Consider the following 20,172-nt stretch of genomic DNA (forward strand, 5'->3'; position numbering starts at 1 on the left):
CATAAGGAAGACAAGGCGAGAGAGCATGGGGCCTGATGGCAACAGCACTGCTATCAGAGGACTCACCAGAGCACAGATATTGTTAGTGGTGTAGGAGATGCTCTTTGCATATGGAAGACGATGAAGCACTAACTAGGAGTAGGCAGGATGCCATCTGAGAGCTGTGCTCACTTATGGCGAATAACCTCCTCTATAACATGGGGATGGGGAATCAATGGGCAATTCTCTGTTCTCATCTTGCTTGGAACCTTGACAGCATTTGCCACACCTGACCAAGTCTTTCTTTTTTTTTTTTTTTAAGATTTTATTTATTCATTTGACAGAGAGAAATCACAAGTAGATGGCGAGGCAGGCAGAGAGAGAGAGAGGGAAGCAGGCTCCCTGCTGAGCAGAGAGCCCGATGCGGGACTCGATCCCAGGACCCTGAGATCATGACCTGAGCCGAAGGCAGCAGCTTAACCCACTGAGCCACCCAGACCAAGTCTTTCTTGAAGTATCTTCTCTCAGCCTCTACGACAGACACGGGTGGTTCCTCCCACAGGCTACTCCTCCTCAATCTTCTCTGTTGGCTTGCTTCTGGGACCTTCAAAAGCGTAAGTGCTCCAGAAATCTATCTTTGGTCCTCTTCTGTCTGTCTCCTTTGGCCATGTTATAGTATCAACTGTGTCCCTCCTAAATTCTTACATTGAGATCCTGACCCCCCAGTGCCTCAGAATGTAACTGTACTTGGAGACAAGGTCTTTAAAGAAGTAACTAAGTTAAAAGGAGGCCATCAGGGTGGGCCATAATCCAGTATGACTGGTGTCCTTATAAAAAGAGATTAGGAGACAGACACACACAGACAGAAGACCATGTGAAAAAGACACAGTCATTAGCTGAGGAGAGATGCCTCAAAAGAAATCAATCCCACAACACCTTGCTTGATCTTGGACTTCCAGCCTGTAGAAGCATAAGACAGTAAATGTCTGTTGTCTGAGCACCCAGCCTCTGGTACTTTGTTATGGCAGCCCTACCAAACGAACACAGCTCATCTCTCCTGCTGGGCAGAGTGACAGATACTATCTGACAACATTCGAACTTCCACCTACAGCCCAGACCATCTCCCCAGAGCCCCATCTATGTACATTCAGTGGCCTTTTCTGATGCTTTGACTTAGATATCTGCTAGGGTTCTCTAACTTAACACACCCCAAACAGAACTACAGCTCCATTTCTCTGTAATCCCGCCTCTCCCCGGTCCCACCCCCACCACCTCGGGAAGTGGCACAGTGGCACAGTGGTTACCCTTCCAGGTGGGCTAACCAAAAACTTCCTTCCTTTTCACTCCGTATCCAATCCATGAATAATTTCTGTCAGATCCACCTCAAAAGTATATACCAAATGTGACCACTTCTCTCATTTCCCACCTCTACCATCCTAGTCCAAGTCATCAACATCTCCCCTGGACTACTGGAATAATATTCTTTTAGCCAGACCCCTGCCTTCTCCATTCCTGCCCATCACTCCCAATAAAGAGGCCAGAATGAGCTTTCAATATCCTAAATCAGGTCATGTCCCTTTCTGCTTTAAATCCATATATATCTTTGTAGCTAAAATAAAATCCCAACTTCTTATCATCACCCTATGGCCCATCCTGTCACTACAACCCCCATTCCAGCCATGTTGGCCTTCTTTCTTTCCTTCAACCAAGACTGATGCTACCTCAGAGCCTTGGAATTTTCTATGCCCTCAACTTGAAACATTCCTTTCCCAGTCTTGGTGAAAGCATTACCTTCTCAGAGACATTCTCTGGCATTCTAGCTAAGGCATTGCTCTGAGTCACTTTACATTACCTGGTCACAACACTTCTAGAACAAATATGGTTACTTCTTGACATGTTTCATGTCTGTCTCCTCCTCCTCTCAGAATAAGTTCCAGGAGGGTGGCAACTCTTTCTGGTCTACTGCTTTTCCCCAGAATTTAGAACAGTGCCTGGCACATTTGTGGATTGGCTGTCACTTCCTTCATTCTAGGCATGGGAGAAGGGGCAGTGAAAACCCATTCAGGACTAATTTTCCTACTGTCTCAGGGCAGCACCTCTAGGTATAAATTTTGGAAAGAACATTATTAAGCAGAAAGGTTAGCTCAAACAAGGATGTCCAATGAAGAAAGTAAACTAGATTTGAGTAAGAGCAAAGTAGCAAATCTGGGTACTATAAGGCATGGAGGATATAAGAGATAAGGCTGAAAAGGCAGACTGGGGCAGGTAGACAGAAACCTTCTCTGTTCATACCTACACATACCCTAAAAAACTCTACCTTTTCTGAGTATGACCTCTTATTCTAGCTTTATCCCTTTTTATACTTTAGCTCTTGGGACCCAATTCTCTCATGATTGTTAGTTGGTTGAGATCTGAGCTTATTAGAAAATCAAGCCCTACAGAGGTACCTGGGTGGCTCAGTAGGTTAAGCATCCAATTCTTGATCTTGGCTCCAGTAATGATCTCAGGGTTGTGGGCTCAAGCCCCACACTGGGCTCCCCACTCCAGCAAGAAGCCTGGGTGGGATTCTCTCTCTCCCCCTCGCCTTTTCCCTCTGTCACTCTCCCTCCCTTTTCCCTTCCCCCTCCCCACTCTGAGCTTGCTCTCTCTAAAATTCTAAAATAAATAAAGGAATCTTAGTATTTCTACATTTCAACTTCTACAATTTCAATGGTTTTTAGGGTTTTTTCTTTTTTAAGATTTTATTTATTTATTTGACAGAGAGGGAGAAGGAGAGGGTGCGAGCACAAGCAGGAGGAGCAGCATGTAGAGGGAGAAGCAGGCTCCCAGCTGAGCAGGGAGCCCATTGTGGGACTTGATCCTACGACCCTGGGATCATGACCTGAGCCGAAGGCAGACCCTTAACCAACTGAGCCACCCAGGAGCCTCAATGGTTCTTTTTAAAAAACAACTTTATTGAGGTCATTCACACACCTTATAATTCACCCACTTCTGTGTACAATTCAATTGTTTCTTGTAGTATATTCAGAGCTATGTGACCATCACCAATACCTATTTTGGAACATTTTCATTACCCCAAAAAGAACCTCCATACTCCTTAGCAATCACTCCCTAAATTCACTAAATCTCCCCTACCCTTGGAAAACATTACTCTATTCTCTTTTTCTGTAGATATACCTCTTCTGGACATTTCATATAAATGGAATCATACGTATCTACTTTGACTGCTTCTTTTGCTCAGCATAACGTTTTCAAGGTTCATCCACATGGTAGAATGTATCAGTGCTTCCTTCCCTTTTATGGCCAAATAATACTACACCATTTAGATATACCTCATTTTGCTTATCCATTCATCAGTCAATGGATAGTCAATGATTGGTTTTAGATACTATCCCCCTGCCTTCCAAATCAGGATGATGAATATGTCACAACCTTTGTTAGCAAGACCCATCTCTCTTCAACTGTCTTTCCTTTCGAGGCTTGGGTAAAAGGTTTCAAACATAACTTCTAAGTTAATCTGAAAGTTATTTCTATAAAATCTTAGGCACATTTCTCCAGCTCTTCCCAAATAGGTTAAGAATTCCAGAACTCAAATAGAAAAACCAAAAAAACTAAATGTTCTGCTTTCAACAGAGTAAGTCAGCCAATACGGTTCTAGAAGTCTAAAATGCTTTTGCAATGGCTGGCTGGATCTTCTATGATAGTTAGGAGAGCTATACCCATAAACTTATCTTTTAAAGACTTCCATGTGGCATTCGATTAGGTCACCTGCCATGGACTCAAGAAAATCAGTTACACAGATCTTTCTTTTAACTTTTTACTCAACCACAATTCCATTCTTAGGTTAGATTACTATACACATGTATACACTGTAATTTTTAAGATAACTTTCTTTTTGAGACTTTTGTTATTAAATTTTATTTGTCACAGAGAGGGAGATCACAAGTAGGCAGAGAGAGGGAGGGAAGCAGCCTCCTCTCTGAGCAGAGAGCCCAATGCGGGTCTTGATCCCAGGACCCTGAGATGATGACCTGAGCCGAAGGCAGAAGCTTAACCCACTGAGCCACCCAGGCACCCCTGTTATTGAATTTTAAACAAGGAATCATATACCAATACTTTTTTCCTGAACATACATCTCACTGCAACAAATGTTGTTAATCCGTAGATGTTCCTAACTACTTCAATATACTAAAATTCCAAATTACCTTCTTTCCCATAGGTAATATTGTGGGGGGAGGGTAATCCCACATTTGTATCACAGAAACGGACCCTTACCTGCAGTAATTGTGCCTTATCCTCTATCCTTCATTTCCTTCCACAAAGCTTCAGACAAGCTAATCTCCTCAAGCACACTTCCACCTCCATATCTTGGTTCACATGAACACTCCTATTGAAAACCTATCATTCAGTCCTTTATGGTTTATCTCAAGTGCCACAGCAAAGCACCTAGCCCAGTTTCAGTCGTGCTCTTCCAGCGGCTACAGCAGAAACAACCAAGGGATTTACAAGCAGTCTTCAGTTTGAAACCAAGCTCTGCCATTCACTACATGACCACTGGAAATTTACTTAGCCTTGCTAAGCCTGTTTCTTCCTCTGCAAAATGGGCCAAACAATTTAGACTACTGCAAATTTCTTAGAAAGATTAAATGAAACAAACTGGAAACTGCCAACGACAGTCACCAGCAGCTAGTAATATTTAATATTTGCTAACAACCATTTCTTTCTCCACAAAGTCTTATTTGACCACCCAATCTTAATGATCATTCTGTCTTAGAGCACAAATAATGAGTATCTACCTTGAGCAAGAAGCAAAGGACCAACCTCTCTGTTCAGGCTACTAGCACCGTTAAATACAATCTTCCAGAAAGTTTACTTTCATTGTATGTTTCTTGTTGACCTGTAGATTTAAGCATATTTCAAAAACAGAAATTGTTCTAAAGAGAATCTCCATTTACACTTCATCAAAGGGAGGCCCCTACCAATGAAGACCTTGCAGAGAGAGGCTCTTCTCTTACCTTGTGTGTTATCCATTCTCTTCCATACTGGTACACGTTGTTAGCTGCAGAATTGAGGGCTCTTTGGACTACTTGTGCCTCAGGAAGCCAACTAATTTAAAATAAAAGAAAGAAAAAATTAAAACTAATACATTTTTAGTGGACTATGTCAATAGTCCATGTATTTAAACAATCAGTAACTGACAAATTACTAATCAGTCATCACACAAGGATACAAATGAATCCCATGCAGGAATCCTTGACTAACACTTAATTCTACCAATTGAGAGACTGTTCAAGCTCTCCTTAGCTTTTAGACCCACTTTCCCCACAACCTCCCTTTCATTCTGCTCTGCCTGGTTTCTCTGCCCATACACATCCTGGATCATCTGCCTTATTCAGCACCAGCCTTATTCCAGCATCAGAACTGCTCGGAAACGTGTTAGACATGCAAACTCTTGGGCCCAGGTCCAGACCTACTGAAAAAGAAACAGGGCTGGGGCCCAGCAACCAGGACCCTAATGAGCTCTGAAAGTGATTCTCATACACGTTGATCTAAGAACTGAGTAAAAAACTGAGAAAGAAAAAACTTCTCTTCATGCCATGAGAGACGGCCTTCCCACTATCCTGTTAAGCAGGCTGTATCATCTGCCTTAATCAATAACACGTTTCATATGCCTAGTGCTTTCCGAAGGAGAAATATCTTCATGTATTCTTTATTAAGATCTTATTTATTTATTTGAGATAAAGAGAGAAAGCACTCACACAAGAAGGGGGAAGGGCAGAGGGAGAGGGAGAAGCAGACTCCACGCTGAGTAGGGAGTCCTGACACAGGACTTGATCCCAGGATCCCGAGATCATGACCTGAGCCAAAGGCAGACCCTTAGCCAACTGAGCCATCCAAGCACCCCTCATACATTCTTTAAATTGTACCTCAGAGGGTTGTACACTACAGATGTTGACATTCACAAACTGAATAGTCCTGATTTCAACTATCCACGAGTGATGCCCAAAGGCCAAGGCAAGCAGTAACTAAAAACCTTCCTGAGGCCTAACTATGACACACACTACAAAGCTGGCTTATGGGAAAGAGTCAAGTCAAATACACAACGTTCTCGACTTACAGCGGTTTTATATCCTTGTAGTACTTTATATAGTAAATTGGAAGTGATAGCTAGCTTGCGTGTGTATTTGTGTAAGAGAGAGAGAAAGATGGTCCTAAAGAGAAAGCCAACTGTCACTAACAAAATGTAATGATACCTAGGAAAGTACTTGTTTTCAACCAAAGAAAAAGACATTTTTTTAAGAATTTTAAAGTACATCTGTTTAATTATAACCATTAATGCAATATCTACCTCAATAATTTCATTTCAATAATAAAAAATGATGGTATAATGATGGTTTAAAGCTGGTTCAATCGTAGTTTTAGAGGCTTACTTATCAAGAGTGAAAATAGAAGACTATTTAAAAATAGCTAAAAAGGTAACGTGTCATGGTGCTTAATGTTTCTGTAACTGTTGGTAAGGCTTACATCTAAGTTTGATGCCGAATTCTTAATGGCACTGAAATAGCTCTGATTTCAAGCTTAACAACTTGGTATATACTGGTTCTAGGAGTCTGGAAGAGACTGATTATGGGTACCACTCCTTGTCTTCAGTTGTGACTGCGCAATATCAGCAAGTGTGCTTTGTATCTTTTCCAGAAGCATGTCCCCTCGATAAACAACATCCTCCAGACATTCTGGATACATTAGAAAGTGCAACTTCAAATTGGTAAGGTTTCAATCTTTAATATTAACCAGTTCTTCCTATACTCCAAATAAAGTATTTCTGAAACATTTGGCAAATTCTCAAATATTTCTCAGCAAGTTAAGACAAAACTTTAGAGATGATTACAAATGTAATAATCTAAGTATGAAGATATGAACAGGAAATTGAGATCTTTAAATAGAGGTGGGATTTGGGAAAAAATTAAGTAGCTTTTAAATTATTCTAGTTCATCAGTGCTTTGAAGGAACTGCTGAATATTTTCAATTATCTGGTATGACATTTTATGGGGAAAATTATAACCTCGAGTGTTAAAGTATGAGAATTCACATTAGTATTTGAATAGATCTTTAATGACTAACAAGTGCCTACTAGGCCTGATAAATTACAGAGACGCCTGGGTAGCTCAGCCAGTGAAGTGTCTGTCTTCAGCTCAGGTCATGATCCTGGGGTCCTGGGATGGAGTCCTGTATTGGTTCCTTGCTCAGTGGGAAGCCTGCTTCTCCCTCTGCCTGCCATTACCCCTGCTTGTGCTCTCCCTCTCTCTAACCAATAAATAAGTAAAATCTTTAAAAAACAACAACAACAACAAAAATATAACAAAACAAAACAAAAAAAACTTTACAGAAACAGGTGGCTGGATTTCACCCTGAGCCATAGATTGCCAACCTTGCCTCCAAAATGATACAATGTGAGAGCCCTCGGATGACTCAGGCCGTTAAGCATTTGACTCAGTTTCAGCTCAGGTCATGATTTCACAGTAGTGAAATCAAGCCCCGCATTGGGCTCCACACTCAGCTGCTAATCTGCTTGGGATTCTCTCCCTCCCTATCTCCCTCTACCCCTCTTCTAGCGCAGCTCTTTCTCTAAAATAAAAAAAAAAAAAAGATACAAGGTGGAAGCACTGCTAACTCTGCCACTGGGGGATTATCTCAATTTGCTTAACTTTTGATCCTGATTTCCTATGTATGAAATGGGGACAGTCTCTCCAATTACCTCAGTCACTGTGAGGAACACAGGACACACGGTAGGTAAAAGTGCTTTGCAAATCATAAACATATTATAAACTGTAAATCTCATTTCAAATATAAAGGCATTGACCATAAACTGTTCCCAAAATCTTATGTACATCTCTCTCCCACCATCCCCCAAAACATGACATTCTTATGCAAAAATGTCAACATTCATCAAATCTCTCTTCCCAATTAGCTGCATCAATGAAGATCATTTTGTGAAAACAGATACTAAACCTAGGGCATCCATTTCTATTTTTGCCAAAATAACATTCTTACTTTGCCCACTCAGGGTGATTTGCTAGAGTCTCATTAATTAAATTGCTTGTGACTTCAATCATGTGTACACTCTCTTGATGCACCTGTGTTACGGATAGGAGAGAAAAGAATCTCAATAAAAAATAAGCCCAATTTAACATTTATTTTTCTACACTGTTATTGGAACAATGATTTTGAGTCAAATAATTATACACTTAGTTCCAATTAATTTAGAAACTTGTACGGAACAGCTGTTATACATAATGTCCTATGACCCTCATTATGGAAAATAAAAAGTACACACTAGCTCTCTGATTTCAAGCTTAACAACTTCAGGAAAAATTGCATAAAAAGATACATTCAAATATTTATACCCATACACAAGACAAATAGGTAAATATATTCAGTTCACACACATTATGTGTCTACAGTATACATAAGCTTTATCAACACTGCATGAGCTTATACAATTATGACGCAGTGTGAGACATCAAACAAAGAATTTAGTAAAGTTTTAGAGTAAAACAAAACAAAAAACCAGCTGAAACTGCATCTCAGAATTTACCTTGCTAAATAACAAACAAAATAAGGAGGACAGAGGTACCTGGGTGGCTCAGTCAGTTAAGTGACAGACTCTTGATTTTGGCTCAGGTCATGATCTTAGGGTTGGGAGGTCAAGCCCTGTGTCGGGATCCCCACTCAGCATGGAGTCTGCTTGAGATTCTTTCTCACCCTCTGCCCTTCCCACTCTCCCCCTTTCTAAATTAAAAACAGAGACAGAGAGAAGGATAAAAAGAAACAAGCTAGTGCCAGAAAACATGCTCTATATTTTACTATTTTTTAAAAGAATTATTGGAGGGGCACCTGGATGGCTCAGTGGGTTAAAACCTCTGCTTTTGGCTTGGGTCATGACCTCAGGGTCCTGGGAACAAGCCCCGCATCAGACTCTCTCCTCGGCAGGAAGCCTGCTTCCTCCTCTCTCTGCCTGCCTCTCTGCCTACTCTGTCTGTCAAATAAATAAATAAAATCTTTAAAAAAAAAAAAAAAAGTTTATTGGAGAAAGAGAGAATGAGCAGGGGAAGGGACAGACGGAGCAGGCAACTTCCCACAGAGCAGGGAGCCGATTTGGGCCTTACTTCCCGAGATCATGACCTGGGCTGAAGGCAGCCACTTAATGGACTGAGCCACCCAGGTGGCCCTATATTTACTATTTTTAAATGAGGCATATTGAGCATATGGTTTGTCTAGCTATTCCATGTTTACTCGAAAGAACATGATTCTGCTGTTGTCACTTCACATTGGCTGATATTTCCAGATTTTTATACTTACTAATTTGCATCTACTTATTCTCTCAATTACTGCAAGAGGAGTATTACTGAATCCCTAACTAAAATCGCTGATTTGTCTATTTCTCCTTTTAATTCTGAATATTTTGCTTCATGGATTTTAGAGCTCTATTGTTAAGAACATACACACTTAAAATCGGTATATCCAGGGCGCCTGGGTGGCTCAGTGGGTTAAAGCCTCTGCCTTCGGCTCAGGTCATGATTCCAGGGTTCTGGGATCGAGCCCCGCGTCGGGCTCTCTGCTCAGCAGGGAGCCTGCTTCCTCCTCTCTCTCTCTCTCGCTGCCTGCCTCTCTGCCTACTTGTGATCTCTGTCTGTCAAATAAATAAATAAAATCTTTAAAAAAAAAAATCGGTATATCCTACTGCAGTATTACCCCATCATTACGGAAAGACCTCATTTCTTATTGGTCTTTAGTAATATTTAAGTACATTATCTGATATTAATATAATTTATAACTCTTATGTTTGCAGTTTGTGTGGTATATCTTTTTTTTCATCCTTTCATTATCGGTCTTTTTATGGCTTGAATTTCAAGGGTAAACCCCTTATAGATACCATAGAACTTGCTACTTTATATCCAGACTGAAAATCTCTGCCATTTGATTATTTAATTACCTCATATTTAATATATCCACTGACATGACTGGATTTAGGTCTGCCATTTTCCTATCCGCTTTCTGTTTCATCCCTATTCTTATTCTTTCACTGCCTTCTGTGTAAAGCAATTCTATTTTTAGTATAGCATTTTAGTTTCTCTAAAATTTAATGGTTGCTATTCATCTCAAGCCAACCACATCTTTATCATAAACCACCTCAAGTTATACTGACTTACTTCCAATTAAATATAAGAACTTCATACCAGTATAATTCTGTTTCCAAGTCGTCTTTTTGTGCTATGGTTACACATATAGTTCATGTATGTGTATTATGAACTCTGCAATACAGTGTTTTTTACTTTTTTACTCTTCTTTAAATAGTCCTGTTGTTTAAATAAACTGACAAGGGGGGAGGAATGTAATTTTTATATATATCCACATGTTTACCAAGTGCTTTTCATTCTTTCCTTTGGATATAAGTTATTTCTGGAGTCATTTCTGTTCAGTCTGAAGGAATTCCTTTAGCATTCCTTATACTCTGGGTCTGCTATTAACTAATTCTCAGTTTTGGTTATCTAGAAATACTTTTATTTTGCTTTTACTTTCAAAAAATAGTTTCAGAGGAACGCCTGGGTGGCTCAGTCAGTTAAGTGTCTGCCTTCCGCTCAGGTCATGAACCCAGTGTCTTGGGATCAAGTCCCACCTCAGGCTCCCTGTTCTCTCACTCTCATGTGTGCATGCTCTAATAAATAAATAAAATCTTTTAAAAAAAATAGTTTCAGTAAATATAAAATTCTTGGCTGACTAGTTGTTTTCTTCCCAAGGCTAAATATGTCATTCCAATGTCATGTGGTGTTCACTGTTTATTATGAGCAGTCAGTTATTACTTGTTTTATTATTCTCCTGCGTATGATGTGTAATTTTTCTCTTGCTTCCTTCAAGATTTTTTTTAATCTTTTTGGCCTCCAGTAGTTGGACTATGATGGGTGTCTAGGTTTTGTTTTATATGTATTTATTCCACTCAGCATTTGTTGAGCTTCTTGGCTATTTTATTGCTCTTCACGAAACTTGACAAGTTTTTGACCATTATTTCTTCAAATATTTTTTTCCACTCTTCTCTTTCTCCTTTCACTTTCTGGGAGGCCAATTACATATCTGTTAGAATCTTTGCTATCATCTTACAAATCTTTGAGTCTTTCCTCATCCACTATCTTAAAAATATTTTGTTCGTAAGATTGGAAACCTTCTATTGATCTTTCTTCAAATTCATTCTTTTCCCCTCCCCGGATACCAAATCTGCTGTTGAGCCTATCTAGTAAATTTTTCCTGTTATTGCTCTTTTCAGCTCTAGGATTTCTGTTTTATAGTCTCCATTTCTCTGTTGAGCATCTGCATTTATTTATACATTATTAGCATACTTTCCTTTAGTTTTTGAACATATTTATAATAGCTGCTAAATCCAACATCTGCACTACTTAAGTATCCCTTTCTTTGACTGCTTTTTCTCCCCTCCAAGTCACACTTACCTGTTTCTTTTATGTCTAGTAATTTCTGGTTAAAAAAATTTTTTTTAAAAATGTGTTGTAGCAACTCTGGATTTTGTTTTGTTCTTCTGAGAACTGTTGCTTGTTTCAGTAAGCGATTAACTTTCTGTAGTGAAGCTGCAAATCTGCCTTCCCTGTCACTCATGTTTCTGCTCAGTGTTTTTTATTTTATTATTATTTTTTAAAGCCTAAAGCCTTCCCCTGAGCCTGCATAGTTTAGCAGTCAGCAAATGATTTTGGCAAAAATCATGCTCACAATAGGAATCTTCATGATCTGTAGCCTAAGATGTGTGAGTTGAGAAATGCAATCAAAGGCACAACCAATCTGCAAATTCTCCAAGCTTTCAAAGTGCACAGAGCTCCATGGAGTCTCCCAGATACCAGTTTAGGATGTATGGTTTATTAATCTTCTTATAATTAAGCCCTTCATGGTTCTCTTGCTTCCAGAATCTCTCCCTTTAATTTATAGCTGCTCTCTTGCCAGCCCCAAACCAAGTCTCCTACCTCCCACAGGAAAAGCTGCAGGTTTCTGTTGCCCAAGCTAGGCAGAATGAGTAAAACTCCAAACACGAAAGCCACAAACTACCTGTTTTACCAGCTTCAGTAACAGGTTTTCCTGAGGAAATACTCCTCAGACTGTTGCCTAACCAGCTTCATTAACAGTTTTTCCTGTTGATGGTTTTCCAACAGTTTCCTGCTGATGGTTTTCCAATGCCCTCATACAGTGCTTTTAATCATTTTTTAAGATTGTATTTATTTGAGAGAAAGACAGAAAGCGCATGAGCAGGGGGAGGGGCAGGGAGAAAGGAAGAAGCAGACTCCCTGCTCAGCAGGGAGCCCAACACAGGGCTCAATCCCAGAACTCTAGGATCATGAACTGAGTTGTCAGACATTTAATTGACTGAGCCACCCAGGCTTCCCAGTATTTTTAATAATTTTATGCTGTTTTGCTCTTGCTTTCTGTGGGAAGGAATTATCTGACATCCTTGCCCTGTTATTACCCAAAGATGAAGCCTAAAAGGAATTCTGACAGACTGGATGTGGATAACAAAAAGGAAAGAACGTAGTCAAGGATGACTCAGAAGCTTTTCACCTAAGCAAGTAGAATGGAGTGGTCATTTACGCCAAAATACTTACTTTCAGGAGGAGAACACACAAGCAAGGGAAGAGCTGAAATTCAGTTTTTGATATGTTATATTTGAGATGGCTATTAGACATTCAAGTGGAGATACTTTCATGGTGTTAGAGAATCCCATTATTGGCTGGGAGAATAAACTAGATAACCAATAAGTTTCCTTCAAAAGCTCAGTTTGTGTAAGTCCTAGACCACAAAAAAGTAGTTCAGTAATACATGTTATCCAAGTTCAGGAAAGCAAAAGCTCATTGAAGCATGGGTTGAGGAAAAAAAAAAAAAAAAGGATATGAAAAATGAATAGAATTGACATAAGCAGGGGAGACTGGGTGGCTCAGTCAGTTAAGTGTCTGCTTTGGGCTCAGGTTATGATCCTGGGGTCCTGGGATCGAGCCGCATGTTGGGCTCCCTACTCTTCAGGGAGTCTGCTTCTTCCTCCCCCTGTTCTTGTGTTCTTGCTTGCTCTTTCTTTCTCTCCTTCTCAAATAAATAAATAAAATCTTAAAAAAAAAAAAAAAGAATTGACAAGAGCAGTCAAGAAGACCCTCTGCCAAGAAGCACAGAAAGGAAAGTGAAATGGAAGAGCAGGAGAGAAGAAAAAGAAAAATGGAAGCTCATAGTGTTATAAGGTTTCTCTAAGAACTACAATAGAAGGTAAGAATGTATAATGGCAGGTTTAGGCAAAATGTAGCAAAAACAAAACAAGGTCTCTAAACAAGTCTATACAGTTTATATAAGTGACTATACATGATCAGTATCCCGAGAACAGATAAGAATTACATAGAAACTGAAACAGAGATATGGAGAGAGCAAGTTATTACGAGCTGAGACTGAGGACATAGTGAGCCTAAAAATAACTAAGAACAGGACTTCCAAGTGGAGATTCATATAGCAAGAAACAATGCAATCCCTCAGTAAATTCTGCATATCAGATTATCTACTGATAACATATCTCTACAGCACTATATGAAAATTTTTCATATCCATGATTTCACATAAACTTCACATTTCCTGGAAAGTAACATATCAAAACCTAGGATGACAAATTCAGGGGACTTCAGATAAAGATTAAGATAAATAAGAATTTATTTTAAAAGTCAAGAAGATACATCACTATAGAGAAAATTCTAGCTGCACTTTAGAGAATTTTTTTTTTTAAACAAAGAAGGGTGTTAAAACCTGAATGTTTGTATCCTCTCAAAATTCTTATGTTCAAATCCAAATCTCCAACATGATGGTTAAGAGACAGGGCCTTAGGAAGTAATTAGTTCACTAGGATGGAAGCCCTCATTACGGTATCAGTGTTGTTATAAGAAGAGACACAAGAGAGGTGACCTTTCTCTCCCCCATGTGAGGGTACAAGAAGAAAACGGTCACTTCTAAACCAGACAGAGTACCTTTTACCAAGAACTTGACTGTGATGGCACCTTGATCTGAGACTCCCCAACTTCAGAACTGTGACAAATAAATGTTTGTTGTTTAAGCTTCCCAGTGTATAGTATTCTATTACAGCAGTCCAAACTAAGAAGAGAAAAAACTGGAAGTGTATGCTAGAAGGACCTAGAAATTGAGATATAAAGGTTCTATGGTATATTAGAGAAAGGCCAATGGGACAAGAAGGGAAGGAGCTAATCAAGAAATTCTGAGCTAGTAAACAAGGAACTAACTAGATTAGGACTCATGAGACCAGATCACAGTTCTCCCATTTAAAAGAAGCCATTTATTCTTCACTATCTGTGATCATTTCTTCTGTGATCACTTTTGAGGAGTTTGCTAAAAACAAAATAAAAATGCACATAAAAAAAAAAAGTAGACAAATTCATGGAAAACTAATAATGCAAAAATCTAAATAATTTGTTATATATATTTATAAGCAAAGAAAGCTTTCCAGCTTCTGCCAGCTTCTTGTACATACTACAGTTTTTTAAGTAGGCTCCACTCCCAGTATGGAGCCCAGTTTTGGGCTTGAACTCATAACCCTGAGATCAAGACCTGAGGTTATACCAAGAGTCAGATTTCTAACCAACTAAGCCACCCATGCACCCCTGCATATTAAAATTCCAACAAGAGTTTATTAATAGCAATAGTAACTGTCATACTCTACCTTTGCAGTCAGGAGTAGAGCTAATAGAAGAGTTCCTATCACTAACAAAAAAATGATGAAAATGCTTATTATTTTGTCTAACATCTTCTCCAACCAGATGATCATCTGCATAGAAAGGAAAAAGAGAATTACTCATCTTCTGAGCATAACTTAATAAAAATGCATATATATCCAAATATTATTAAGACAAAATAGAATATTCAGCATTGCAAATCAAACTACGGCATAATGATTAAAGCAGCGAAAGCTGTAAGCAAGTTCAGAAAATTAACTAATAGCATTAATTACTATTGTTATATAAAAAGTTTATTATTGTCCTATCTAAGAAAGGCAGTCAATTTGAACATATTTATGTTTGAATTCTCACACAATGGTATATTTACATTTCAAGTTGTAATTTATAATCTGGTAAATATTCAAAACGAAATAAAATATTTAAACGAAGTAATGATAGTATATTAGCTGACCTCTATCTCCTGGAATTTTACTATCAATTAGCAAATACATAGCTTTAGAAAAAGTATGCCTTACAAAATAGGTATTCCCTAAATTATACAAATAAAATAGGAGCAAATTAAAATAGGAATTACATTCAAAATATTTTTTCCCTTTGATGCCACTAAGGTTACAAAAACAGTAATAATAAGAATCTAAGGTTAAGGTAACGATAATATCAATTTCAGAATACAACCCTGCGGGGGCAGGGGGGAGATCAGCAGGTAGATGCACAATTAGAAGGGATACAAAATGGGCTTTAATTATACAGGGAATGTTTTATCAAGCTGGAGGCCAAACTCACTGATGTTCTTTAAATCTTTTTATATATGAAATATTTCATAACAAAATACTTTTTAAAATCTGACATTCTACTTGAAATATCCATTCTTTTTAAAACATAAGCTCTAGGACAAATTGACTGTAAATAAAGAATAATCATTACTATAATGGTTATTCCTTAATCAATAAATTCCTTAATCAATTCCTTAATCAATAAAATTACAGCTCTCCCTAAATGCTATATTTTGAGTATAACTTCTCTCATCTTTCACAATCACACATAACCTTACATTTTTAAAAAATTTTGTTTTCAGAATATATAATAATTATGACAGATTTCTACAATTCCTCCCACGCAAAGCTACCATGTAACATTTCAAAAATAAAATCAATTAGACTGATGACTACTGAAACACCACATTGCACTCCTCAACCCCTGCATAAGCTACAGCATTGCTGAATAAGTTAGTCTTAATTTAAATCTGAATTATACCTCCAGTGAGTTAAACACACAAGAGCAAAGAATGGTGGTTAAAAACAAAACAGGACTTCTAAAATATTTTCCATTCCATGCTGTAAGCTTGCACTCCCTTATCTTTCATGAAAGATACTATCACTAAGAGATCAATGCTGCAGTGAACTCAAAGATAAAAAGTTCATCTTTTATCTGGACAATTATAGCTTCAAACAGAAGAGTTAATTTTCAGTGCATGCCACTAAAGCATCAAAGACAATACAGAGATTTTAAAAAGTAGTATCAAGTTTCTAAGATATGGAAGGTCAGATGTCATATTTTGAATGTACGTTCTAAAATCAATTGAAACTTTCCAGTTGCACAATCAGAAACCAACTCTTAAATAGTTCTTAAGACAGTTTCCTGAGGAAAGAGCTACTATTCTTCTTCTTTGTAGTTCCCAAGCCTGACAGTGCGTGGCACATGGTAAAAGCTCAAATATATATTTGAACAGGCAAACATAAATAACTTCAGAATTAAGACCAGATTTGTATTCACAAATTATAATTGCTAAAAATAACTTGGGAGCCCCAATTTTCTAAAAAATGTCTATTCTGAAATATGTTTTTAAAATGTAAATAATGATTTAGAAAATGTATCTAAATTTAAGTGGGGGTATTTCTAACATATAAAACATGGAATTCACAAACACATTATGTATATCAATATTACAAAATCAAACTTTATGTTTCTAAACCAGGGTAGAATTTTCCTATCAGAAGCCATATACCTAAGGGTTAGAAAAAATCCACACTAAGAGATAAGGAGATAAGATAAAAACCTGTATTCAGGGCTAACAGTAAGGGTTAGAGGTTTCATTCAAAATTTAAAACAAATAGAACTATTTAAGATGCTCAATATATAAACTAAAAAGATGGGGAGGGGGATCCAGTGCCATTATCTCTGGTTAAGTTACAGTGAAAAAACAGGACAAAAACGGAGACAGATAAAGAGAGAAGAGTGGGAAAGAGAGATGGAGGAGGAGTTACCAAAGAATAAAGGGAGGTTTTCTTGTTGCTGTTGTTGTTTTAAAGGTCAAAACAAGAGAAAAAAGTGTGTGGCTGGGGAAACTGGTACACAGAACAAAGGACAAATCAATAAAGAGGAAATAACAAAAGTGGACAGAAAACTTAGATGGAGGAAAAGACCCCCCAGAAAAAGGTGAATGGAAGAAGACTCTCGAGGAAACAGAAACTCAGACATAGAAAGAGAAACACAGGGGCACCTGGGTGGCTCAGTCAGTGAAGCATCTGCCTTTAGCTCGGGTCATGATCCTGGGGTGTTAGGATTGAGCTCCACATCAGGCTCCTTGCTCAGCAGGAGAGAGTCCGCTTCTCCCTCTGCCCCTGCTCATGCTCTCTCTGTCGCTCACTCTCTCTCTAATGAATGAAATCTTTAAGAAAAAAAAAGGAAAGAGAGAGAGACACGTGGACAGAAGAAGCAATAGAGATGCAGAAGGGAATGGAGGAGAGAATTCCTAAAGATATGCCAAAGGCACTGTCCCAGGATACAGAGCTGTGTTCAAAGCTGTGTTCAGCTTTGGGCAGCAGACTCCACACCACCTACCATCACTGCCATCAGCTGTCATTACCACCTGCCCAGAGAAGTCACACTGTCCCTGGGGATCTCCCCAGCCTTCCTTGCTCTGAGAAATTATTTTAGTTATTAAACTCTATTTTCTTAAAGGGGAAGGGGAGTAATTTTAAAATGACATTCTGAATGTTTCCAGCGTGAAGGAAGGGCATGCATTTTTTCAAAATTTAGAGAGGTCAGTAAATGTATGGTTATACTGCAAGACGTTGAAACTTCTAAATTGGCTTTGTGTATAGGAAGCTACTAAGAAAGTTATCATTCCACTACTAGTTTTCTATTCATTATTCTGGGTCTGTAGGCTTTCTTTTGTTTTATTTTTTTAAGGCAAATTCTAGTTGAGTCTTAGTGCAAATAAACAACACTTAAAAATAAAACAAGCCTTGAGAAATAGGTTGTCTCAATTAACCACAAATATGTTTTCTCTCACCCTCCCTTCCCTTGAATTAGTTTCCTAGTTCACTCCACTTGAAGCTGAAACACCAAATACCCAATGCTGCAAATTTTCTAACCTTGGATGTAATGTAATAAAATAGACCTCAACTTATTTATGTGCTTTCCTGGAATGGACAGTCCCAGAACTTACAGCAGTCACTCCCGCTCTCCACCGATGCTTTACCTATACTATACGGAATCATCAAAGAAAGGAAACCTTCACTTGATCTCTTAGGAATCTTTTAAACCTGAGTCACAACTGGTTAGCTAAGAAATAGCTCTTAAATTAGGTGTTCTAACTCAGGCAGTCACCGAAGGTTAAATCAAATTGCACCTAATGACTTTAGCTCTCCTTTCTCTCATCCCTTGAGGACAATTTCATGTCAACATACACAAGTTGGAGAAGTGTATAAAACCACCTACTTTGATCAAAATAAGAAAATGTGACTTTTGTTTGCAGCACTATTATTTGCCAAGGATTGAACTCATTTACTCATGTTAGTTTTGCAGGGAATGGAGGTATAGACAACAGCATGTACGTTGGTAGGAGCAACGTGTATTTTACACGCTGTTTATTTTCAATCCAAAGTTCAGAGTTTAAGGCAAGTCAAGTCACCCCTTTCTACTTCTTCAAAAGAAAGAAAAAAACCTTAAACTCTATACTAAAAGTCACCTTGGTCTATTTCTATGAAGTACCACATTCATCTTAAGGTCTTCTATGATATCTCCACTGAAAATTTAAGGTTTTGTTGTATCTAAACATGATACACATAAATGTCATCTCTTGCTATCTGTCTCAAGGATTTGATGAATCTACGTCTACAGTTACTATATATAGGCTACATGTCACAAGTACAATACCCCTAATTTATCTGGATTAGCCTTTATTGAAATTATTAAAAATGTACCTATTTCATGCAAATCATGCGAAGCATTCACTATACATACAACGTCATACCTTGGGAAATACATGAAATTAAAGGTCACAGGACATGACCACAATCTTTTTTAAGTTAAAAATGAAATTCTAGAAGAGTAGCTATTAAAAAAAAAAAAAAAAGACACTATATAAAATTACCAGCCAAGTGAATCAAGTATTTCACAGATCTTTTTCAAAAATTCCTGTGTCATTTATAAAATAAGTAGCAATAAAAAGTTATATTTCTGGGGTGCCTGGGTGGTTCAGTTGGTTAAGCATCTGCCTTTGGCTCAGGTCTTGTTCTCTGGGTCCTGGGATCCAGCCCTGCATCTGGTTTCCTGCTCAAAAGGGAGACTGCTTCTCCCTCTCTCTCTCTCTCTCTCTGCCCTTTCCCCCCACTCATTCTCTCTCTCTTTCTCTCAAATGAATAAATAAATAAAATCTATTACAAAAAAGTTCTTGTTCCTTTTCGATAAGTATGTGCTCTCACACATCAAAGAAGACTAGAGTAGGGCCACATTACAGAGCTGAAAAAAAATGGCAATCACTCACTGTAGACAAAAGGACTGTAAGACAGAACTTCTGACACACACCTGGGCAAGGACATAGTAACCATTTATCCTAAATAAATAGATTTGGGTGTTTAGAAAATTGTACTGTGATAGTACCAATGATTCACGACCTTCCATAGCTTATTAATTTGAACTTTAAAAGCCAAAACTAATTTTGACATATGGACAGAAACAGAAAGAAAATGGAGAGACAGGGGGAAGTTACAGAATTCAGTAATAAAACCCAACATCCATGTGTTCATTTACCTTCTTATTTAGCCAGTGCCAGAGCTTGAGGGTAGGGGGTAAGGTAAGAAAGAGAAGATAAGAACAGTGGAATATCATTAGAGAATGCAATAATAGTATGGAAAGAAAAGAAAGTCACTGAGAGTATGAGGAGGAGATAATCCCAGACCAAAAAAACAAAACAAAACAAAAACTGGGAAAATAACTGTAATGCATTAACAAAGTTTTAAAATCAACTGTATATAGTATTCATTTAAGATATACAATGACTGAAATAACCACAAACTTTTTTGGCAATTCCACAATTAAAAATACATGCTTGTCTGCTTAAGTAGTCACACCAAATTCCAAAGATCAGAATAATAATTAAAATTCTTTCTCATTTCAGGTACCAAAAGGATTTTGT

The 20,172-nt window shown here is 38.1% G+C and overlaps 1 protein-coding gene across 3 annotated transcripts in view; it reads right to left on the minus strand.

The window, feature by feature from the left end:
• The window catches only part of TMEM245 (transmembrane protein 245), a gene marked incomplete at its 3' end in the record, with an annotated part of 97,494 nt that overhangs the window by 41,191 nt on the left and 36,131 nt on the right, over positions 1-20,172 (minus strand). For 2 of the 3 annotated variants that reach the window (XM_082696872.1, XM_082696873.1), the window contains exons 7-9: positions 14,735-14,839; positions 8,032-8,114; positions 4,995-5,085 (exon numbers count right to left, since the gene is read on the minus strand). In XM_082696872.1, the coding sequence (XP_082552998.1) occupies positions 4,995-5,085; positions 8,032-8,114; positions 14,735-14,839 (279 nt within the window). Of the gene's footprint in view, positions 1-4,994; positions 5,086-8,031; positions 8,115-14,734; positions 14,840-19,787; positions 19,812-20,172 lie in introns of all 3 variants that reach the window. The other variant, XM_082696871.1, reaches the window with a different exon arrangement.

Source organism: Mustela nivalis, assembly GCF_964662115.1.
Source record: "Mustela nivalis genome assembly, chromosome: 13".
Lineage (NCBI taxonomy): Eukaryota > Metazoa > Chordata > Mammalia > Carnivora > Mustelidae > Mustela > Mustela nivalis.